The following is a 22910-nucleotide window of genomic DNA, read 5'->3' as shown; positions in this document are numbered from 1 at the left end:
CATGTAAAATTAGGCCGGGCGCGGTGGCTCAAGCCTGTAATCCCAGCACTTTGGGAGGCCGAGGCGGGCGGATCACAAGGTCAGGAGATCGAGACCACAGTGAAACCCCGTCTCTACTAAAAATACAAAAAAATTAGCCGGGCGCGGTGGCGGGCGCCTGTAGTCCCAGCTACTCAGGAGGCTGAGGCAGGAGAATGGCGAGAACCCGGGAGGCGGAGCTTGCAGTGAGCCGAGATCGCGCCACTGCACTCCAGCCTGGGCAACAGCGTGAGACTCCGTCTCAAAAAAAAAAAAAAAAAAAAAAAAAAAGACATGTAAAATTAAATTGTAATATAAAATTAAACACCAGCATAAGAGAATGTTGCCAGATAGTGTATGATGAAGTGTTAGAAACAGTAAATATGAGAGTTTAATGGAGAGCAGTGTGACTGTGGCTGAAGGAGGCCAGGGAAATTTCATGAATTTAATGAAATGGCATTTGAAGAATAAGGCAGATGTTTATACACAGAAAAAGAACATGGCAGGCTAGTTTTAGGAGACATTGAGTTCCTCTAGTTGAAGTGGAGGCTTCCTTTGGTAGAGTATGGAGATAAATTTGGAAATGTAAATTAGAGCTAGATTGTGTAGACTTTGGAAAGCTTTCTCATGGCAATAATGAACATTATGACAATGGTGATAAAGATAGTAACTTTAATTTACTAAGCAATATATACCAGGCACTATGCTAAATTGTTTACCTGCATTACGTAAAAACTCTATTGAATAGTTTCTATTATCTCCATTTTATTTGTTAAGAGAGTGAAATGACTTGGCCAGGATCACACCACCAATGAGTGGCAGAGAGCTGAAATTTGAACCCAAGTTTGTCTAAGTCCAAAACCAATGTTTCTATACAGCAAACCAGGTCAAGGATGGCCAAAGTGTTTCAATTCAAGTGCCAATTTTTGATTTATTGATAAAACCACAACCAAATAGAAAAAAATCACCATTATGGGTTACTGATGTTTGCTATAAATGTGGGATGAGAGTTTCTTGGTATGTATGACACACAGTGGCTACTTAGGCTCTAGAAAACTGGAAGCCATCAAAGGTTTTTGAACAGGGCAGTGACTTGATACAGTAAAGTTTCCAAAACTTTAACCAAGCAGCAGAGTTTAAGATGAGTAGATAATAGAAGTAATGGAAGCATATACTCTGATCATCCAGTAACAAGTCTTAAGGACCTGGTGGTCTAAAATGAGACCATTCAGAAATTTTCTTCTCCTTCAAGTGATCTATTTCTACTATCAAGGTGTAATTCTTTGAATAGTATCTGTCTCCTCCCCTCACCTCTATGCTCCATGAGAATACTGACCTTGTGTATTTTGTTCATTCCTCAGTTCTCCATTGGGTAGGCATTCAATATATTTTTCTTAAATCCAATAATAATAAAAGCAATGATGATCATAGAAAGCACTCACTTTGTGCCCAGACTGGGTTAAGTACTTTCAGTACAGCAAAGGCATGTGGAATCAGACTACCTGGGTTTGAATTCTAGCTCTGCCACTTACTAGCTGTTCAAGCAAGCAGGTTAAACTCTTGTGCCTGAATTGCCTCATCTTTATGGTGGGGATAATAATAGTACTTACCTCAGAGAGCAGCAGCAAGAAATAAATTAGGCAATATAGTTAAATCAATAAGAATAGGAAGTATTCAATTAAATATTGGTTATTATTATCTTTTTAAATTATTATCATCTTTACCATTCTATACTTGTCCATTAGAAAATAAATATAGCAGAGTCAAAGGAAAGGCTTTAACTTCTATGGCAGGCCTGTTTTGTGTCAGACCTGTTAGGCTCTTTTATAAATGATATGCCAGCTAAGTTAAAACTCTAATTTCACTGTCAGAAGCTACTTAATTATCTTTTTACCAAATACAAAACCCACACAAATCTGAATTTTCTTTTCTTTTCAACTGATTATGGGCTCTAACAAATCTGGTTTCAAATAATGTATTTTTAAAGATAAATTAAAAATGTATCATGGGAGGGCTCCCATGAGGATGCAAGGCAGGCTGAGGAGGCAGGCTTCAGATCGTCATGTAGAGGCAGTGAGCCCAAGGGAGGAGGCAGATGGACAGAGGACACAGGCAGGGGGAGGGGGTCTGCAGAGGGAAGGAGATACTGACCGAGGTCTGGAATGACCATCTCTACCAGAGGCCCTCTGCCTCCCACAGGGTGTCCAGACACCGGTGCACACATTCCTACCCAAGGGCCTGAACTGGCACAGCCCTGAAGAAGGTGGCACCCACTCTGGCAGTCAGTGGGTCTGGCCTAGTGGAAGGATCATCACAGGCTTTAGGGGGCTAGACCGTCTGGGGGGACTAGCGGAGGTCATCTCTTCCAGCCTCCTGCCCTCAACCGAGTCGAGCTCTGAGCCCTGGGTTACCCAGGGCCACCCTGGATTCATTGGAATTCCTCCACCACCAGTAGGTCAAGTTCTGTGGAGGTCTGAAGACGGTGGTGAGCAGAGGGGAGTCAGGAGAGGGTGAAGAGGGTTGCAGTTCTACCAAAGCCTTGTCCAGTCATCCTCCATCCCCTCGAGGCCTCTTCCCTGATCTCCCACTCCATCCTGCCACTTCATTGATTTCATCAGCTGCCCCTCAAGCACCCAGGACTCAGGGCTGGTTTTGTCTTCCACGGCCTTGGTGAAGGGCTGGCCAGAATCTGCAGCCGCACCTCATCCAGCACCAACTCTGCCTTCCTGCCTAGAGCAATGGGGGTGGAGATGGCATCAGCCTGGGCCCCCTCTCCTGGAAGCCCTGGGGTGGGACTCATACCCAAGCTCTAATGCTGCCATCCAGCAGTCAGCCAACGTTGGTCTAAGGGCCAATCCCTTGCTGCCTGTTTTTGTGCGGCCCATGAGCTAAGAATGGCTTTCACATGTTTTAATCGTTGAAAAACATCAAAAGTAGAAAAATATTTTGTGACACACGAAAAGTATGTGATATGCAAATTTCAGTGTCCATAAATAAAGTTTTACAGGAAAAGGCTTTTATTCTTTTAGTGTAGCCTTTTATGTGTGAAGAGCAAATTATATTGCCTTGCAAGAAATTCAAAGGTCAGTACCCAGGTGCTAGCCTCTGCACCATGCCTATCTGAACTTGCTCCTCTTTTTTTTTCCCTTTTCCAGCCTCTCTTCTCATCATATGACCCCTCTTGTCTGTCACCTGGCAATACAATTAAACTCATGGATGATTCCCTTTTGTAGCTGAAGTTTAAGAGGCAAAAGCTAGCTGGTTAATAGGAAGGAAGTGAGAATGCATGTTTTTTCTAGACAACCAAAATATCCCTTTGCCTACTGTTTATTAAAAACAAATAAAATCAAAATGTTGTTCCATCACCATAAGCAATGCCTGTCTCTATTTTGTAGGCCTTTACTATGATGATCTTCAGTAACATTAATATATTAAAAGATCATAATATAATAATATATGATCTTTTATCATAATGGAGAAATTAAGGGGTTAGGTTAGCGAGGGCCCTTGAAATCCAGAGAGATACTAGCAACTATTTGTCCATTAATTGCAACATATTCACAATACACCTTACCTTTTTTATAACAAGTATCCAGATAGACTAGCTTGCCCTTAGACTCTTAAATATATTTTTTTTCAGCTGTCTTATAGAGCACAAAAATATTTGTTATGGGCTTAATACACACACACACACACACACACACACACATACATAGAGTAAATTAGAGACAATATATACACAAATTGTAAACTGGAGACAGAGTCTCGCTCCGTCACCCAGGCTAGAGTACAGTGGTGCAATCACAGCTCAATGCAGCCTTGAATTCTTGTACTCAGGCAGTCCTCCTCTGTCAGCCTCCCAAGTAGCTGGGACTACAGGCATGCACCACCATGCCCAGCTAATAAAATAAGTATTTTATAATTGAATGAAAGTGATTAAGAATCATGAAGGGACCGAAAGTCATAAACTAGAAAGATGTTAAAAGACTGGCTCGTATCCGAACTGTATAGTCTGAATTCAATAGGTCAATATCACAGTAGTCTCCCCTTATCCGCAGTTTTGCTTTCCATTGGTCCCAGTTACTCTCAATCAACTGTAGTTCAAAAATATTTAATGGAATGTTCCGGAAGTAAGCAATTCATAAGTTTTAAATGGCACACCATTCTGAGTAGCATGATGCAATCTCATGCTCTTCTACTTTGTCCCTTCTTCATCACAAGAAGGATGAATACAGTACTTAAGATGTTTTAAGAGAAAGACCACATTCACAACATAATTTTAATTATAGCATATTGTTATAACTGTTCTATTTTATTATTACTGTTTTTGATCCCTTAACTGTGCGTAATTTATAAATTCAACTTTATCATAGGTATGTTTGTATAAGAAAAAACAGTATATGTAGGGTTTGGTACTCTGTGTGGTTTCAGGTATCTGCTGGGGGGTTGGGATGTATCCTCTAGGGATAAGGGGGAAATACTGTAATAACCAAATATAATCCTCTAGCAGTAGAGAGAAATGTGTAACTAAAATATTAACCTCTCTTAGTTAAATATTATTATTTTTGAGACAGAGTCTCGCTGTGTCACCGAGGCTGGAGTGCAGTGGCACGATCTCGACTCACTGCAACCTCCACCTCCCGGGTTCAAGCAATTCTCCTGCGTTGGCCTCCCGAGTAGCTGGGACTACAGGTGTGCACCACCACACCCAGCTATTGTTTGTGTTTTAGTAGAGACGGGGTTTCACCATGTTAGCCGGCCGGTCTCAAACTCCTGACCTCAGGTGATCCACCCACCTCAGCCTCCCAAAGTAGGATTACAGGAATCAGCCACTGCACCCAGCCAGTTAAATATTACTTAAAACTAACAAATAGATATGCTCACTAGTGCTCTTATTTCTGATAAGCTTGAAGCTGAAAGAACTTCCAGAAGAGCATTGGTATAGAATATATTGTGTGTATGGGTATCTTGTGAAAGAGAAAACTGAGGAAAGATGCCAAGGATGGTACATGTATGGGTACATGGCTTTGATCCACATATCAAGTAAGGGAGACAAAGTGCCCTTTTTAACCTGTGACTTGTGTCTCTTCACCTAATACAACTGGTATTGTGTTCACATTACGAACCACCAACACTGTCTAGTCCCTTCATTTTCCTGGCAATGGAAGACTGAGAAGAAAGATGAAACCAATCCACTCATTGTGCTTTGCTCTCTGCAGTTTGACCCTGAACTCTTGACTTTGGTCTGCTCCCTGCCTCATTTTTCAGTCAGTGACTAAGCAGTTTTTGAGTTAATAAGTAACTCTCAGGTGACTGATTAAAAATTCCAGGAGGTGACTTAGAAAGGAGTCTAAAACGTTGCTCTAATCGAATTCTTCCTGTTTTTCATTCATAAAATATTACAGGTACTCCCACTTTGGCTTTAGGGTGAAAATTGTTAAACCTACTACTGTTCTTTGTCCTTTAGATAGTTACGGGCATTCCTGTTTTCACAAGAGGAAAACAGAAGACTAGTCTAACAGGAAAATATTAGGTTCAATGTTTTCAACAGCACATGTATAGAGAAGATTTTCCAGGTTATGGAAAGCTTTTAAAGAAACTAGGCCGGGCGCAGTGGTACACACCTGTAATCCCAGCACTTGGAAAGTCCAAGGCAGGTGGATCACTTGAGGTCAGGAGTTTGAGACCAATCTGGCCAACATGGCAAAATCTTGACTCTACAAAAAATACAAAAATTAGCCAGGTGTGGTGGTGTGCATCTGTAGTCCCAGTTACTCAGGAGGCTGAGGTAGGAGAGTCACTTAAACCCAGGAGGCAGAGGTTGCAGTGAGCAGAGATCAAAACACTGTACTCCAGCCTGGGCAACAGAGCAAGACTCTGTCTCAAAAAAATAATAAAAGAAACTTGAAAGAAATTTTGTCTTCAATATCAAATACCTCCACTACCATGTAGATGCTAATATTGTGTGAGCAATTTTCTGTGAGATAATTGTGAATGATGTTGTAACAACCGCTATATCCTTCTCACCTTTAATCTGAACACTAATTTAGCCACAAAGATAACAATAAGACAACATCTTGAAAGTATCTTATCCACAGCAAAGTCACACTTTCTTTCTTAAGCATAGATGAAATCCAAACTGCTATAGTCGTTATTTTTCAATCTCATATTGGTCAAATGCTTACTTGATATAGTTAGGAATTTGATACAGTCATGCTCTTGATGAAGTTTAAAAGATAGCTCTGCTATGAAATTTATTTGCATTAACTCTTTCTTATCATTTGCTTATTGATTTTTTATTTTTATGTATATGGTAGGAATATTAACTAGCTTATAGGGCATCCTGACCATGTGCCAAGCATTGATCTAAGTGTTTTATATGCATTAATTGATGACTCCATTTACAGACGAGTAACTGAAACATAGAAGAGTTAACCGACTTCCCCAGAGCCACATAGCTAGAACATAGCAGAACACAGACTTGAACCCAGGCAATCTGGGTCCAGAAGTTACACTCTAACCTCACTGCCTTTCCGTATGATCTTAAATGTAACAAGTATTATTTCTCTAGAGTTCATGATAGGATGGGGGGTAAGAGTAGAAAAACTAAGCATGAGGGAAGATATAACAGGAAATTGAGTCAGAATATTTGGCCTCCCTCAAAAGTAATTAGAACGATTAGATATTTACTATGTTTTATCCTTATTAACTAATATATTTATTCACAAACTTGTCCAACTCAGTTTTGGGTTAAAAATATAAGTTATTTATTCCTTAAAAAATTCTTAATTATCAGGCTGCTGCATTGTCAGCAGCAGGAGGCCTCTGAGTACTTGAGGGGGATGAGGGAAGGTCGTGTGCCCCTGGAATTCCAAAGGGTTATTTTGATCTCACTGTGATTTCACTGTGCTTACCCATGAGAGGGGCATAGTCAGTACTTGTTGAATGACCAAGTACATAATTCTCATATCCCATTTTAATGATAATATGTCATGTGAGGAACAAAATCACACGTACTTTCTCCTCTTTGTCCCCAGTGTCTTTGTACATACTTCATACTTCTGTTAATATATTTGGTGTATTGTAAAATAATTATTTGTTTCTGTGTAGTTCTCCCCTTAGTGTGAACTCCTTGAGGGCAGGGGCCATGTCTTACCTTGGTATCCCAAGAACCTAGCCTCTGTTTATCAGTAACTTAGTTGATTATTGAAAAACGACTGTGGAAGGAAGGGAAGGAGTGAGGCAGACAGGCAGACCTAGAACTGATATCCTTGTGTATTTATTTTACATTTATTACAAGGTCATGGGGTTTAATCATTTGAGACTTTTGAAGTATATTTGAAGATGATATTTCTTGGATTTGATATGACTACTGTGATTTAACCCCTGGGAAGAGGTCACTGGGATTCAAAGAGTGTGTATGTTACAGTCTGTCCCTTAGGTACACCACCTGATTTTATTGCAAAATTATGTCATACTCCAAAGGGCTTTGGCTGTACTCTTGGTGAGTTTATCTGTAATTATTGATAAATACATTCATTTTTGCTGAATTTATACAGAATGCCTGTGCAAATCACCCAAATCACTGTAGCATCTAAATTTCCATCTCATGGTATAGCTGTGGACTAGGAAGTCTGCCTTGGAAATTAGGGCTTATTCTTTGAAAAACCACAAATGTATTTATTATTTGAAACAGATGTGTAGTATGGGACCTTTTCCCCCTCCAATAATATTAAATGCTGTGTTCTCACTTGTAAGTGGGAGCCAAACAATGATTACACATGGACATACATAGGGAAATAATAGACACTGGGGACTCCAGAAGCAGGGAGAGTGAGAAGAGGATGAAGATTGAAAAACTGCCTATTGAGTACAATCTTCACTATTATGGTTACAGGTATGCTAGAAGCCCAAACCTCACCATCACACAATATATCCATGTAACAGACCTACACATGTACCCTCTGAATCAATAAAAGTAATATGAAATGCTGTATCTCTCCACTTCTTTCTTCTTCAGGCCCATTATACTCTCATGTTATACCACATGTAGCTCACATCTCTTGTGGTATACACTGTGCACTCACAATTGTGCTGGATGCTGTTTTTTCCTAGGGGTTATAAAAGTTTGATTTTCCTCCATAATTCTATTTCTTTTTTTAAATTCAGGTCAACATAAATTGTGAATTCCATCTTTGTTGTAAGCACACTCTTATTTACTGCTTTTACTGACCTCGTCATCTTACAGAATAATCTACTCTTATCAATGAGTGATAGCTCCCATTCTGTCATTACTGCTATGGTCTGAGCAAGAGTAGGGGCTGGAATGAGGCTACATATGGATTCTTGGTGGGTAGTTTTAAAAACTGTGCTTCCATGGAAGTTTCTGATAACGCTTCTGTCCCTACCTCCACCCCGCCTCCCACTGTGCTGCTGTAACTGGCCTTATGACAACAAATGAATCTGGCGTAAGAGAGAAGAGTAAGTGAAACAGAATTGTGTGAATTAGCCGTCTCGTTGGATTCTACCCAATCACACTGTGAAAGTCCATTATGCATTAGGCTTATATTCCATTGTGTAATGAATGGTAATTCTTCTAATGATAAATACTGGTCCCTTTTGGTACCAACCTTAGAGTTAGAAATAGCTTAATCTGTTGAGTAAATGAATAAAAACCGCATGTTTGAAACAGCAAAAATAATTTCTTTGCTTGGAATATCAGTGTACATATCTTTCCGTGCAAAGTTCTCCACTTTTCTCATTACCCATTAACTTGTTGGTTACTCTACAATCACCATCTGAGAGCTAAGATCTGTTGCTTACTATTCACAAGGCAGAGAGAATTATAAAACATTATACAATAGCAGCACACAGGACAGCTTTGAATCTTTCCATAAAGTCATCATAATGGTACATTTTCTGAGTATTGCCTTCAGATTGTTTCAATAAAGAATTCATTGTTCTAGTGTTTACATGATGATTTTCTGTAACAGAAACCAATACTGACATTGATACCTTAGGCTAACACAATTTTTAGTCAATTTACTGAGGTAAAATTAACTTTGTTGTATAGTATATTCTCTTTTAACGGCCTTTGTGGATAATTACACATTGCAAGTATTCAGTTGTATTTACTGGTATTCCAGTTTGTCTTCTCATTTGAGGGATATTATGTATCCATTCTCTTAGCTCTTTACCTTGGTTTTTTGTTTTTGTCTTTGTTTCCCGAGATGCAGTCTCACTATGTTGCCCAGGCTAGAGTGCAGTAGCTATTCACAGGGGCAATCATAGTACTACAGCCTGGAACACGTGGGCTCAAGCAATCCTCCTGCCTCAGCCTCCAGTAATTGGGATGGCAGGTGCACGCCACAGTGCCTGGCTTCTTCTACCACTGATAATTTTGGTCCTTCTCAGATGCCATTCACTGTTCTAGGCACTGTGGCTAAGTAAGACACACTCCTCATTCTCAAAGAATTTAACATTTTCCAGGAAAAATTGTTATCAAAATAGGTCATTTTGACATCAGAAAGTAAAACCTAGGAGATTGATCCTTACTGGGTTTCATGAAAGCCCCTATCAGGAAGTAAATGCTAGGAGGTTGATCCTTATTGGGTTTCAGCACAAGAATCAGATGAGCCACCTGTTAGATATGAAGTCAGCTCCAAGTATTGGAGGATAGGTTAAAAAAGCAAAACATAGAATAGTATTCCAGGCTGAAGAAATAGTGTGTATGTTGTATAATATATTTTCTTGTAATGGCCTTTGTGGATAATTACACATTGCAAGTATTCAGTTGTATTTACTGGTATTCCCGTTTGTCTTCTCATTTGAGGGATATTATGTATCCATTCTCTTAGCTCTTTACCTTGGTTTTTTGTTTTTGTCTTTGTTTCCTGAGATGGAGTCTCACTGTGTTGCCCAGGCTAGAGTGTAGTAGCTGTTCACAGGAGCAATCCCTAATTCCATGTAGGGAAAACTACATGGAATTTGATATAGCAGAGCTTAAAAAGACATCAGATAATTACAGATGAGCATGGAAAGGTAGCTAAGGCTTAAGTCATATGATTATTTTATGCCAAATTTAGGAGTTTCAAATTTATTCATAGGGTTAGTCCATGGACTGACTCGCTGAAATTGTTTGCAAAATGTTGTGGATATATTCATTTTGCAAAGGGATGGGGGGGAAGTTGTCCATAGCTTATTAGATCTCAAAGTTGTCCATAATAAAAAAAAAATTAAGAATATTTGCAGTGAAAAGCTTAAGTAAACGCCCATACTGTTCACTAATTAGAGTGAAGTAAGGCATTACCATACCCATGTTTTGTATTACAAGAAATGTGATGTACAGAACTGTCAGTGCAATGAATGGAAGTTGCCAGGAAGACTTCTGTAGCCAAAACTAAACCACAAATTCATTCATTGAACATTTCACTGAACTTTTCCTATACACCAGAAACTGGTAAGCACTGAGGAGACAGTGATGAACTAGAACTCCTATTCAGACACACATTCCATTCAGGGCTCACAGTCTAATAAGGAAGACAGACATGAATCAGATAATCACAAAAAGAAATGGACACATACAAACTCTGATTATTGCTGTGTAGTAAAAGATAGGATGAGTTGTATTCGGGAACCTGGTGTAGATGGGGGATTAAGAAAGGTTTTCTTTAGCAAATGGTGTTTGAACTGAGTCCTGAAACGAGTGTCAGCTGGGGAAGAAGGTAAATGACTCCAGGCCGAGAAAATAGCACTTGCTAAAGCCCTTATGCAGGAAATTGGTTGGTGTGTTTTAGGAAAGGAAAGAAGAAATATAAAATGCAAAAAAAAAAAGAAAAAAAAAAAAGCCTGAGATGACACTAGAGAAATAGAGATTGGGCCATGCAGGGCTTTGTGGGCTATTTTAAGAATATGGATCTTTATCCTCAAAACATCAGGGAGGCAACCCTTGAGGGGAATGGGCATTGACGTAATCAGGTTTACAGTTTTTAAGAGATCTCTCCGGTTACCATGTGGAAAATGGACTGAAGGGGGTCAGGTTGGGATAGATTCATTAAATAATAGTGTAACAACTGAAAATACATTGATGCCGTGTACTTTAATTTATGGGTTGTTATAAATTCATAAAATGTTGCTAGGCATTAGTTTCTCCGTGTGGAAAATTATGAGGCTGAACTTGTGATTCTCAAAGCTTGGACTCCCCCACAAATGAGCTGAATAATTGATCCTCCGAGACCTGGAGGCAGCAGCTCCAATCCTTAACTGCTTCCTGTGCCGGCTCCAGGATGCCATGCGAGAATGAACATTTTCTAGGTGCACCATGAGGTGACAAAGATTGAGCGGCCCTCCTCTAAACCCCTTTCCTGCACTAACATTCCATGATTCTAGGTTTTGAGGAAATGAAATTCTAATCTGACACCTTGGTTTTACCGTTGAGGAAAGCGTTGCCCAAAGAAGGAAAGTGGCTCACCTAAAATTGCATGGCTTAGTGTACACAGCATTACTCTCCTAACTAGTAATCCTAGGCTTTTCTACTTTGCCATACTGTCTCTACATCCTTTGTAAGCAGTATAATTAATTATTATAATTATCAAATTGCAGGTGCTTCTTTTTCCTTCCTCTATTTATGAACAGAAGTACAGTTTATTCTTTTTTGATTACCAGTTAAGAATTTATTGCTGCAAGTCATCGAGCATCGTTTTACTAAAACTTGAAAACTAGAAATGGAGAAATTAATTCCTAGGAAAACAACACATCTTATCTTATTCTGGCTTAGCTGAAAATATTGCAAGACCAGCATTTCTATTTCAAAATCAGTCCAAAGTCTATGAGCATACAGAAGTGATGAATAGAAACATAAGTTAGCTGAGCTCTTAATGACTTTTACTTGATTTGAACTTGAGTTCAAAGGTAAATCAAAAGTTTACAGTTGAACTTGAATCTTACTATGCCGTATGAGCTTTCCTTAGCCTTCTCGAAAATCTGAAGTATAAGGGAGGTCCAGGAGTATAGTGATTCTGGGCACAGACTCTGGAGTCAGGTGGTCTGAGTTCAAATCCCCAGCTTCTCCTCCTACCAACTTCGTGACTTAGGAAAAATTACCTTTCTCAGACTCATTTTATCCACTTACAGAGTAGAAATAATGACATTTCAGAGGAAACATTAAATGAAGCAATATATGAAGTAATTTTCTCTTACGTCTTAAATTACCTCAGCATTTGCTCTCACAATTTCTTTCCAATTTTAAGTGACAGAGTCCATCCCAGCTATTCCCTTCATTATCTCATGAATTCTGATTATGTATTCTCTCAGCTTTTCTTTTTTTTTTTTTTAATTATACTTTGAGTTCTAGGGTACATGTGCATAACGTGCAGGTTTGTTACATATGTATACTTGTGCCATGTTGGTGTGCTGCACCCATCAACTCGTCAGCACCCATCAACTCGTCATTTACATCAGGTATAACTCCCAATGCAATCCCTCCCCCCTCCCCCCTCCCCATAATAGGCCCCGGTGTGTGATGTTCCCCTTCCCGAGTCCAAGTGATCTCATTGTTCAGTTCCCACCTATGAGTGAGAACATGCAGTGTTTGGTTTTCTGTTCTTGTGATAGTTTGCTAAGAATGATGGTTTCCAGCTGCATCCATGTCTTTTTTACTTTTCTCATCTGTCCTTATAAAAAAAAAAAAGGCATTCCATCTTCTAAATAATTTTTGTTTCTATTTTCTAACTCTATTATTTTTGTCTTGGAGCTTTTCTAACTGAAATGTGTATGAAGTATAGCAATAGGAACGCCCAAGAAATAAAATATTCTGTGGTTTGTTTTTCTTGTAAAGAGTACTCTAATTCCTTGGGTTTAATTGACAACATCCTTTATGAGGACATTCAGCATCTCAGCATTGATGGCCTCCCAGACAGCAGTCTTGGCCCAAGTATTCAGGGAACGACCAGGACATACTCCAAGATCCCTTTTCTGAATCATTGTTTATTGTTTATAAAACTCATCTTGTAAGCCTGCTTTATTTCCTTATCAATACCCAAGATAATCCTGTTGAAGTTTACTCTGCTTTTCTGCCCATATTCCCCACTTCATCTTTTGAGGCCTACCCATCTCCTTGGCACATTATCCATGTTAAGTGCCTCCAAAGTACTGTGGATACTAGTAAATGCCAAATTAAGTGGGGGATTTTATTCTTTCCCCAGATCACATATAATGATATCAGATGGGCTTGATTTGGGCTCTGATATCTGAGGCACCTACTTTGACTAACTATCTAGGGCAGTGGTTTTCTTTTCTTTTCTTTTTTTTTTTTTTTTGTCATCCAGAAACTTTATTGTAAATCATTTGTCAACAAGATCTGCATTTCTAATTTCAGTTTGTCATTCCTCTGAGGCACAGAGAAAGGAAAAGATGAGATTAGGGTTAATGTTTATTGAGCACTACGCATAAAGGATCTTATTTAGTCCTTATAGACAATACCAGAGCAGTGGTTTTCAACCCCAGTGGACATCAGAAGTGTCTGTGGAGCTCTTTGAAAATGTGGACGTCTAGGACCTATGGCTATCCAAGACCTAATTAATCAGACTCTCCACTGTAGGGGTGTAAGCATCTACTTTTTGGTTTTTTAAAGATCCATAGGGTGATTGTGATGTACAACCAAGTTGAAAATCACCAATCTTGAGAACTGGTCATTATATCTACAATTTCTTTTATTTGAAATCTTTTTTTTTTTTTTTTTTTTTGAGACGGAGTCTCACGCTGTTGCCCAGGCTGGAGTGCAGTGGCGCGATCTCGGCTCACTGCAAGCTCCGCCTCCCGGGTTCCCGCCATTCTCCTGCCTCGGCCTCCTGAGTAGCTGGGACTACAGGCGCCCGCCACCGCGCCCGGCTAATTTTTTGTATTTTTAGTAGAGACGGGGTTTCACTGTGGTCTCGATCTCCTGACCTTGTGATCCGCCCGCCTCGGCCTCCCAAAGTGCTGGGATTACAGGCTTGAGCCACCGCGCCCGGCTAAAATCTTTTTTTTTTTTTAAGGATAGAATGTTCCCTATCAAAATCTTTTCTTCTCTAGGAGTCACAAAAATGAATTTCTAAGAGGAAGCGTCAAGGTCACCTGAGTTTTTCCCTTCTGCTTGCTTGGCGTTCATAACTGAGAAAACCCATCCCTTAAGCTTTACTGTAGCTGATTTGTAGCAGAGCCCATCCTGAGCTAGTAGTTTCAGAGTGGGAAAATAGGGCCATATGTCCTTTTTTAAAAAGGATGATTTGTATAATGTGCTACAACTTTATAAATCCACCCAGAAACTTATATGCCCACTCAATCCAACGAGGTAGGTTTTATTATCTTCAGGTTTTTGATTAGGAAACAGGCTCAGTGAGTCTAAACAATTTGTCTAAGAGCACCAGGAAATAGTGGCTAGAATCAAACTCAATTCTTCCAAGTCCAAATCTAGTACTCTTTCTTTTCTTTCTACTGATTAATATTTTTATCATTCCATTTTGAAATAAGTTCAGACTTATAGAAAAGTTTCAAAAAAATACTTTCCACAAGCCCTTTACCTATATTTGCCAAATGTTAATATTTTACCATGTTAATCATCCTTTTGTCTGTCCTTCTGTACATATGAATTTAATTATTTATAATTAATATTTAACAGTATATTATAGATATAATTCCCCTTTATCTCAATACTTCAGTGTATATTTCCTAAAAACACTGATATTATCTGCAGTCACCACAGAAAGTGATTATGAATCAAGAAGTTAACATTAATACAATACTATTACCAATGTACAGACCTTCATTTTTTACCCACAAATGTCTTCTGTGGCAAAAGAAAAAAAAATTGTTTCTGGTTCAGGATCCAATCAGGGATCACATATTGCATTTGGTTCTCACATCTGTTTACTATCTTAGTCTTCAAAGTTTTCTTAGTCTGCCTCTGCTGTTCATGACTTGAATAATTATGTATGCTATCATCTGATAAGCAGGAATTGACAGTTCTGGCTGTTCAGCACTTGATGGAGTTATTCAGAAATACTTGGGTTCAGTGACATACAGCAGGATGGGCCATAACATTAGGAGAATATTTGGAAAACAATAATAATGATATTTATTATGCAATATTTATGGTGGACACTATTTTAAATGTCTTCCATGTAACTCCTCATTTAAACTTCACAACCAACCTACATAGTAGGTATTGTTACATTATAGATGTGGAACCTGAGGAACAAAGATGTTAAGTAATTTGCTCAAGGTTGTCTGGCCAGGAGATGGCAGGGCTAGAAGTCAAATTCCAACAGCCAGGCTGCATCCCTAGTGTGAGCTCTGAACCAGCACAGGCTGAACCAGAGACACTTAACAGAGTTCTATGTCTTTAGGCAAGTTATTAGCTCAAAAAACTTGAGTCTCATGAACTGAAAATGGGACTAATAATACCAGCTTCATAAAGGTGGTTGTAAGGATTACACACAGTAATCTGTTAAAGCATTTGGTATGGAGCAAGAACTTCATTTTTTAAGAGTAAAATTTAAAATATAAATATGGAAAAATTGACCCATAAGCATATCTGAAGAAGATACTGTGTGACTAAGTTCACACTGAGATGAGAAAACTCTCAGAGAATACCTTTTTAATCATTGTGGTAGGGAGGAGAAGGGAACAGAAGCAATTAATCATTAATCATTACAGGTAGGGAGGAGAAGGGAACAGAAGCAACAAACATCTGTTCATATTTTGAGACACTGGAGAGATACCGGTTACAACCAAAACCTTCTTTAAGGCAAAAGAGGCTAGATAATGATGAGTCATGAAACACAATTTTATGATGAATTTATGGAAAGTTATAGCCTTTAGTTATATTGGCAAAGAAGGTAAATATTTTCCATAAAGAGAAAAGTCAGCACCACTTCCAGCTTTTAAAAGGGAATTGTTCTCCTTAATGGGTAGCAGTCAGAGGAATCAAGAAGTTTTTATCTTTTTAGTTTTTAATTTCATATATACATATCTATATATATTTTAGAGACTGGGTTTTGCTCTGTCACCCAGGCTGGAGTGCACTGGCATGATCTTAGCTCACTACATCCTCGACTTCCCAGGCTCAAGTGATCCCCTCACCTCAGCCTCCCAAGCAGCTGGGACTACAGGTATGCACCACCACACCCAGCTAATTTTTTTTGTTGTTAATTTTTTTGTAGAGACAGAGTCTTTCTATGTTGCCCAGGTTAGTTTCGAACTCCTGGGCTCAAGTGATCCTCCTGCCTTGGCCTCCCAAAATGCTGGGATTATAGGTGTGAGCCACTGCACCTGGCCTTGAGGTTTTTAAAAGAGAACTCTGAGGACATTGGGTTTCCAGAATTAGAAAAATGTATAGTCATTTTAATGTGACATTTTCATTTAGTCTTATTTATTTATTTATTTATGAGGAGTCCTACTCTGTCACCAGGCTGGAGTATAGTGGTGCAATCTCGGCTCACTACAACCTCCATCCCCCGGGTTCAAGTAATTCTCCTGCCTCAGCCTCCATAGTAGCTGGGATTACAAGCATGCAGCACCATGCCCAGCTATTTTTTGTATTTTTAGTAGAAACGAGGTTTTGCCATGTTGGCCAGGCTGGTCTCAAACTCCTGACCTCAGGTAATCCACCCACCTAGGCCTCCCAAAGTGCTGGGATTACAGGCATGAGCCACTGCACCTGGCTCATTTAGTCTTAAAACATTTCAAATATGTCAACTAAACCTATGGAGAAGATAAGCTTATCTGAAGAAGATACTGTTATGACTAAGTTCAACTTAATTTTTTAAATAGACTATAAATAGATTTGTGGGGGGTACATCTGCAGCCCAAGGGCTTTTGGGGCTCTGTAGCTACAACAATAGGCAAGGATGGATTTTTCATCTCCTTTCTATCAAGGTTTGAATGTTTCCTCTGAGTACTTCCACCCAGAGAACCCTAGACTTCTTTCAGTTACCACGTCTTTCCTCACTCTTGTCCACTTCTGAGCTCCATGTTTTGGGAGCTGAAAGTAAGTAGTGCCTTGGAGAGGGAAGACAAAGAGGGAAAGGGAGCCCAGCAAAGGTTCATTCAAAGCTCACAAGTGCATCCCCCGCTGGTAGCTGCCTCTTGCCATCCCCACAGCACAAGCCCTCTCCTCTTCACCCCTGCCCAAGGCTGCAGAGCACCATCCCAGGGCCTCTGTTCCATGCCTGCTGAGTCTGCCAGCTCACACTTTCCATAATCTGCCTCACCCTGCACCTTCCCCAACCTGCCCAACTCTCAACCATCAATCTGTTCATTGCTTATTTTAAAAGCAGCCTTTTCAACTACATTTTTCATTCAGCCATTAGGACAACCATGCTAAAGCAACCCCACAGTAGAGGCCCTTGGCTTTAAGCAGAACTGGTGCAGAATTAAAATGTCGGGCCTCGTTTTCAAAATTCATTAAGAATTTCAAGACAGCAACAGCAGAGCATTAAACCAAGCACAAGGCTCTTCTAGGCATGTGGGCCCCTGCACAGACTGCAGGCCCATGAAGCCAGCAGTGGCTGTAAGGGGCCCAAGTGAGTTGAAAGTTGGTCATCTACTAAATACACTGATATATTTAAAATTCAATATCATATTATTGGAACACTAACAAAATTGCACTTCAATCAAACTGACTATATTTTATCCGAAAATCTAGTATAATAACACAGGCACACATATTTTAATTTGGTGCTGGAATGCCACAACTGTGCGATAGATTCTCTAAGTGTTCAAGCACATCTGTACTCTTATTTAAAACAAAATATAACTCCACAGGCATTTCTGATACTCAACCAACATTAAAAACCATTGGAAAATTAGATGCCTGCATTCCACCTCTAAAGTGTCTGATACACTAATGAAAGAATAACAAGTTTCACAAAGCTATTGGGAAGGAAATGAGATTTATGTGTGAAATTAGACTATGCACTATAAATTAGTAAATAAATGTAAGCTATTGTTCTTAAATTTCACAGTGATAAAGACAGAACGAGCCTTCAATTTAATCTTATAGGTAGTCAAGTATCATTACCCATTGGATATGGGTATGTCAAACGAATGGCAGAAGAAGGAGGGGAAGTGGTATCGATGAGAATAGTTTAGACCATGTAAGACGTTTAGAAGTACAAAAGTAAAAATTTCATGAGGACCTAGTGTGTTTGGACACTCCCCGCTGACCCCCTACCCCTACCCCACCCCACGAGTTCATAGTGATATGAGTTCATAGTCAGAGTCAGTGACATAGTAGGTGGCTCAGAAGAAATTTGCAAATGAAAGAAAAGAAAGGCCTGCTCTAGGCAAAGGTTTCAAAGGTTTATGGTAGGCATGGACTTCTCCATCTATTATGTTTCATTTTCTGCAGTATAACCTGAGTTGTATTATACTATTATACTATTCTCTTGCTGTCTAGAGGCTCCAAAGCAGACTCATCAGAATCTCCCATGGCCTAATCTTTACCTGCTGGTTATTTCAGAACCCCAGCTCCTTATCAAAAGGAAAGGATCTCCTATTCCTGCAGGACTGTTCCACACTCCTTGAAGCACTTAAACCAAAAGACAGACCAAGTAATGACTATATCAGGCACCACTGTGGCTGGCTGAATTTTAAATTAACCTGTGTCACTTCCTACCTGGTCTGTATAGGGTCAACACTAAGGGGGAATATATGTGTCTCCTTGGAAAAGATAGCCCTATAGGTCGCCTATGATTTTGTGAAATCCAAGTTTTTTAAAGGCTTTGTGATAAAGCTAGCTACAGGCAGTGTGTTACAGCTTTATTACAATATGGGCATTCTCTTAGGGTCTAGGATCCCTTTGTGACTACATGAAAGAGCTGAATTCTGTCGTCAATAAGAGTCAACACCTTAGTAAGATAATCCCCTCAGAAAGAGCTGATGCTGAAAGTCCCTCAGAGAAAATAGAGAATTAAAGCTGGAACCAAGATACCCGCCTTGTTTCACCCCTCTTTGTTTCACATGACTAGGGCATGGGTGCTAACTGGAACCATCAGTTGGAAGAATAACAGGCTTATCTATTTCTTGATCATCTTTCCCAGTGTAGAGCCCAGGGGACTACAGATAACATGTCTGGTTAACATTAGCCCCCTCTTAAAGAAAAAAGGAGAAAGTCATGTTTTCTCAGTTGAATTAGAAACCAAGATCACTTTACTCACTCAATTAAAACTGCTCTTGACTGTTCCTTGGATAGTTTCCCTCTGTATTCACAAGGTCCCTTAGTCCTAGATTTTCAAGGTAATGTCATTTGGTTCTCCTCTGTGAAGCCAAATATACATAGATATCAAAGTGTTACTAATCCTTTAAGAAGCCAGGAGTTTAAGCTATTACTGAGCTTTGAAAGATTCTGATAATGGAACTTTTGTTTCTGATCACTGATAATGTTTTTAATTTGGAGTTGGCGCAGTTCCCTCTGGTATTAGGTGCAGCAGGAGCAGACAGGGCATGCTACGGTTCTAAAGTAGATAGGTTCTGGGTAATGCTGCTTTTGGTTGGGTTTTTTGGTTTTGTTTTTGTTTCTCGAGACGGTCTCACTCTGTTGCCCAGGCTTACCGAAGCCTTGAACCTCCTGGACTGGAGCTGTCCTCCCACCTCAGACCTCCAAGGAGCTGAGATCACAGGCGTGTACCACCATGCCCGGCTAGTTGTTTTGTTTGTTTGTTTTGTAGAGACTGGGACTCCTTATGTTGTCTAAGCTGATCTTGAACTCCTGGGCTCAAGTGATCCTCCAACCTCAGACTCTCAAAGTGCTAGGATTACAGCCATGAACCACTGTGCCTGGTCTAAAATGCTATACTCTCAAGCAGAGTCCTAAATTTTAGTCAACCATTTCTCACTTCCATGCTTTTTATCATATTTACCACCTGAAATTTTACTATTTTTCTTTAAATCCATTCAGTGCTGTACTTGAACAAATTTATTTTACTGCTATAAATAGAAAACTAGTTGTTTTAAACTATTGTTAATTGAAGGTAATAAAATACAATGAAAACCAGTTTAAAAATTCTAGCTAGGTAACATCTCATGGCAAAGCTTCTGCCCAAGGGGGCTTTATTTGCAAGGGAAATTAACCAGAGTTGAGGACAAACTAACTCGGTGTTTCAGTTTTCCTTCTGAGAATATGAAGGGTTGAAAAGAGAATCCTTTTTCTGTCTTCAGTAACTAAATGCTTTTCATTCCAAGCAGCAGTCAGCCTACCTTTGAAAAACTCAATCTCTTTATATTCTGTGTAAGGAACTAAGTATTTGACAGGACTCATGTGAAAACCCATTTCTTGAATGTAAGAACACCCCAAGGGAGATAGATGGCATTGTCCCTACACCCATGAAATATGTCATCTACTAAGGGTCAGAATAAACTGATTACAAAGAAATAATAAATGTATTGAAAAGTATGAGAAATATGCAAATGCTTAACAGTAGAACGTGAGCAGCAGAGGAAAAAAGATGGAGTTTTGTCTGTTTTGCTCACTGATGGATCTATCCCTAGCTGTCAGAAGAGTGCTTGGCATATGGTAGGTATCTGTTGAGCCTAAGAACACAAACCACATACCCCAGTCGCATAGTGGTGACATAATGTGAAAGATCAGGAGTGGGAAATAGGTTGGCACAATCTGGAGAAATTAAGAGAAGCATGATTTGGAGAGAATCTTGGAGAAAGTGATAGGCAGACACACACAATGGCTTAGAACAGAAGGTACACAATACATACAAAGACAGGTTAAGTATGTCTCACCAAGATCATGCCCTTATAGCAGCCTTAAAAATGCAAACTACCCTCCAATTTGAATGAATGCTCCCCTTTCCTCAGACCTAAGGCCCCATTCCCCTTATTCACAAGCATCACAAATTTAAATATCACATACACCTTACAAAATGAGCTGACGTTTCTGCAAGACAAACTTCTATTTCCATAAATGTGGGTTAGTTTTTGAGAAACCCAGTTTCATGTAGGTATGTTTGAGGATTTTTCTGTGTTACTTCAACTACTGAAGTCTCCTAAAGACTTCAACTATTCAAGTTAAGCAGTTGTGCCATTTTTCATAGTTCCCTTGCTATTTTTTTTGTTGAGTCATTGTTCCTCTGGTACTAATTTCGCATCGCACAATTTGTTGCTCTAAAAATAGCAAACAAGAGAAGCAGGTTCGTGTGATTATAAATATGGAGCAATAGGTGGGAACTGAAGCCGCTTCTGGTATTTCTCACCAAAATGGCCATGGCCTCCGGGTCTGTCTCTCTGCAAGAGGGCAGCACCCCTGAAGACACAGTGCCACCTCAGGGATGTGTCTGAGCTCCCGAGCGGAGCTCCTCTGCCTGCACAGGCTTTGTGAGAGGTTTCCATTTCAGAAACACAATGCCCTGATTTTAGTGTGGGTATTTCCCATGGTGGTTAAGTGATACTAAATCTTCAATTAATTATAGCTGGAAAATGGTTTTTGGAAAGCTGACTTTTATCTTCTTTCACACTAAGGCTAATTTTTAAATACAGCTAAACAAGGACTTAGGCCAAATCCTGAACCAAAAAGCAAGGTATGAACCTTAATTTACTGAACCTCAAACCTAACCTCATTTTTTAAAAACTGAAGTGTTACCTTTTTTTTTTTTTTTAAACACATATGTCTAGTGAAGCAATAGCAGGAACCAACATTTCATGTTTTCTAAACTGAGTGACGTAGCACTGCAAGGTATTTTTAAAATTGAACTTCAAACTGGAGCTCCATGGATTCTCTGTCTCTGATTAACTTAGTGTCTTTGGGAAGCGGTGTGCCTTGGTGTGCCAGTGTCTGGAGTCCCCACCAACCTCTTGGACTCTGTTAAGTGGAAAAGACCAAAATTTGTCTGAACTAAAGAAATTATGTGTTTGTCTGTTTCAGGTTCAATACTTCTTCAAGATCTTGGATAATTAGTGGTGTGGAAAGTAAAGAAGTCACAGGTTGGGACATTTAGACAAGAGTGAATCACACACATGAGGAATGTGTTCATTCTTTTATTGTCCATTGTTTTAACCTGACTGAATACAAGATCAACAAGAGCACTGTACTCCTGGCAATTATTACATATGTTAGAACATGGATTTTGCACTGTAGACAACATTTAACACCAGTCTATGGGGTACTGCATTGCTTTTTATAAAGTTCAAAATAAAGATTTATTTTCAAACAAGTGACTTTGGTTTATTTCATACATTACACTTTTTCTTGCAGAAAAAAATAAAATTGTACAACTGCATAAATATAAAATTCTTCCACCATGAAAATGGTTAAAACATTCATAAAGACACAGCACCAGCATGTGATGCCTCCAGAAAGGAAAAAAAGAAAGTAAAAGAAAATGTATAAAGCAAATTAATTAGCCCTGTCACTAGCCAAAGTGATGGGCAGATCCAGATCTCAGACACAGCTTTAGAACATACTGGAGGACGAGGGAAGAGATGTCAAGACAGCATTCAATACAAGCACAACACAACCCATCACCTTTTTGTGTTTTTCTGTAGTGTCACTTAAAATTTAAAGGGCAGTTCCCCCATGACAACCCCCCACCCAGCCCACAGGAAAAAAAATAATAATAAAGACCTAACACCACAGGAAAAGACTATGGAGTATGTTAAAAATGCTCATTGATGGGCCATTATCTTTGAAAGAGCCAAAAAAAAAAAAAAAAAAAGAAAAAAAAGAAAAAAGTACCATGCCAGTTTTATTCCCGTTGAATATTTACACCTTGGACAGCAAACCTTGCTCACATAAAGTAGAAAACAGATACGATAAAACATGGCTTGAAAAATGACCAGAGTATGCACCTGTAGTACTGTACACTAAATAAAATACACAAGGCAGCAATACTTAGGGGCCAGAAACA

The 22910-nt window shown here is 39.3% G+C and overlaps 1 protein-coding gene across 4 annotated transcripts in view; it reads left to right on the top strand.

Moving 5' to 3' along the window:
• NME7 (NME/NM23 family member 7) overlaps positions 1–22214 on the top strand; it is a 207825-nt gene extending 185611 nt beyond the window's left edge. For all 4 annotated transcript variants that reach the window (XM_028850168.2, XM_015125004.3, XM_077999557.1 and 1 more), the window contains one exon: positions 21929–22214. In XM_028850168.2, coding sequence (XP_028706001.1) covers positions 21929–21961 — 33 coding nt within the window. In that variant the 3' untranslated portion in view covers positions 21962–22214. The remainder of the gene's footprint in view (positions 1–21928) is intronic.
• The last annotated feature ends 696 nt before the right edge of the window (positions 22215–22910 follow it).

Source organism: Macaca mulatta, chromosome 1 (assembly GCF_049350105.2).
Source record: "Macaca mulatta isolate MMU2019108-1 chromosome 1, T2T-MMU8v2.0, whole genome shotgun sequence".
Lineage (NCBI taxonomy): Eukaryota > Metazoa > Chordata > Mammalia > Primates > Cercopithecidae > Macaca > Macaca mulatta.
The sequence above is the reverse complement of the archived record's forward strand: the minus strand, read 5'-3'. Positions and strand labels throughout refer to the sequence as shown.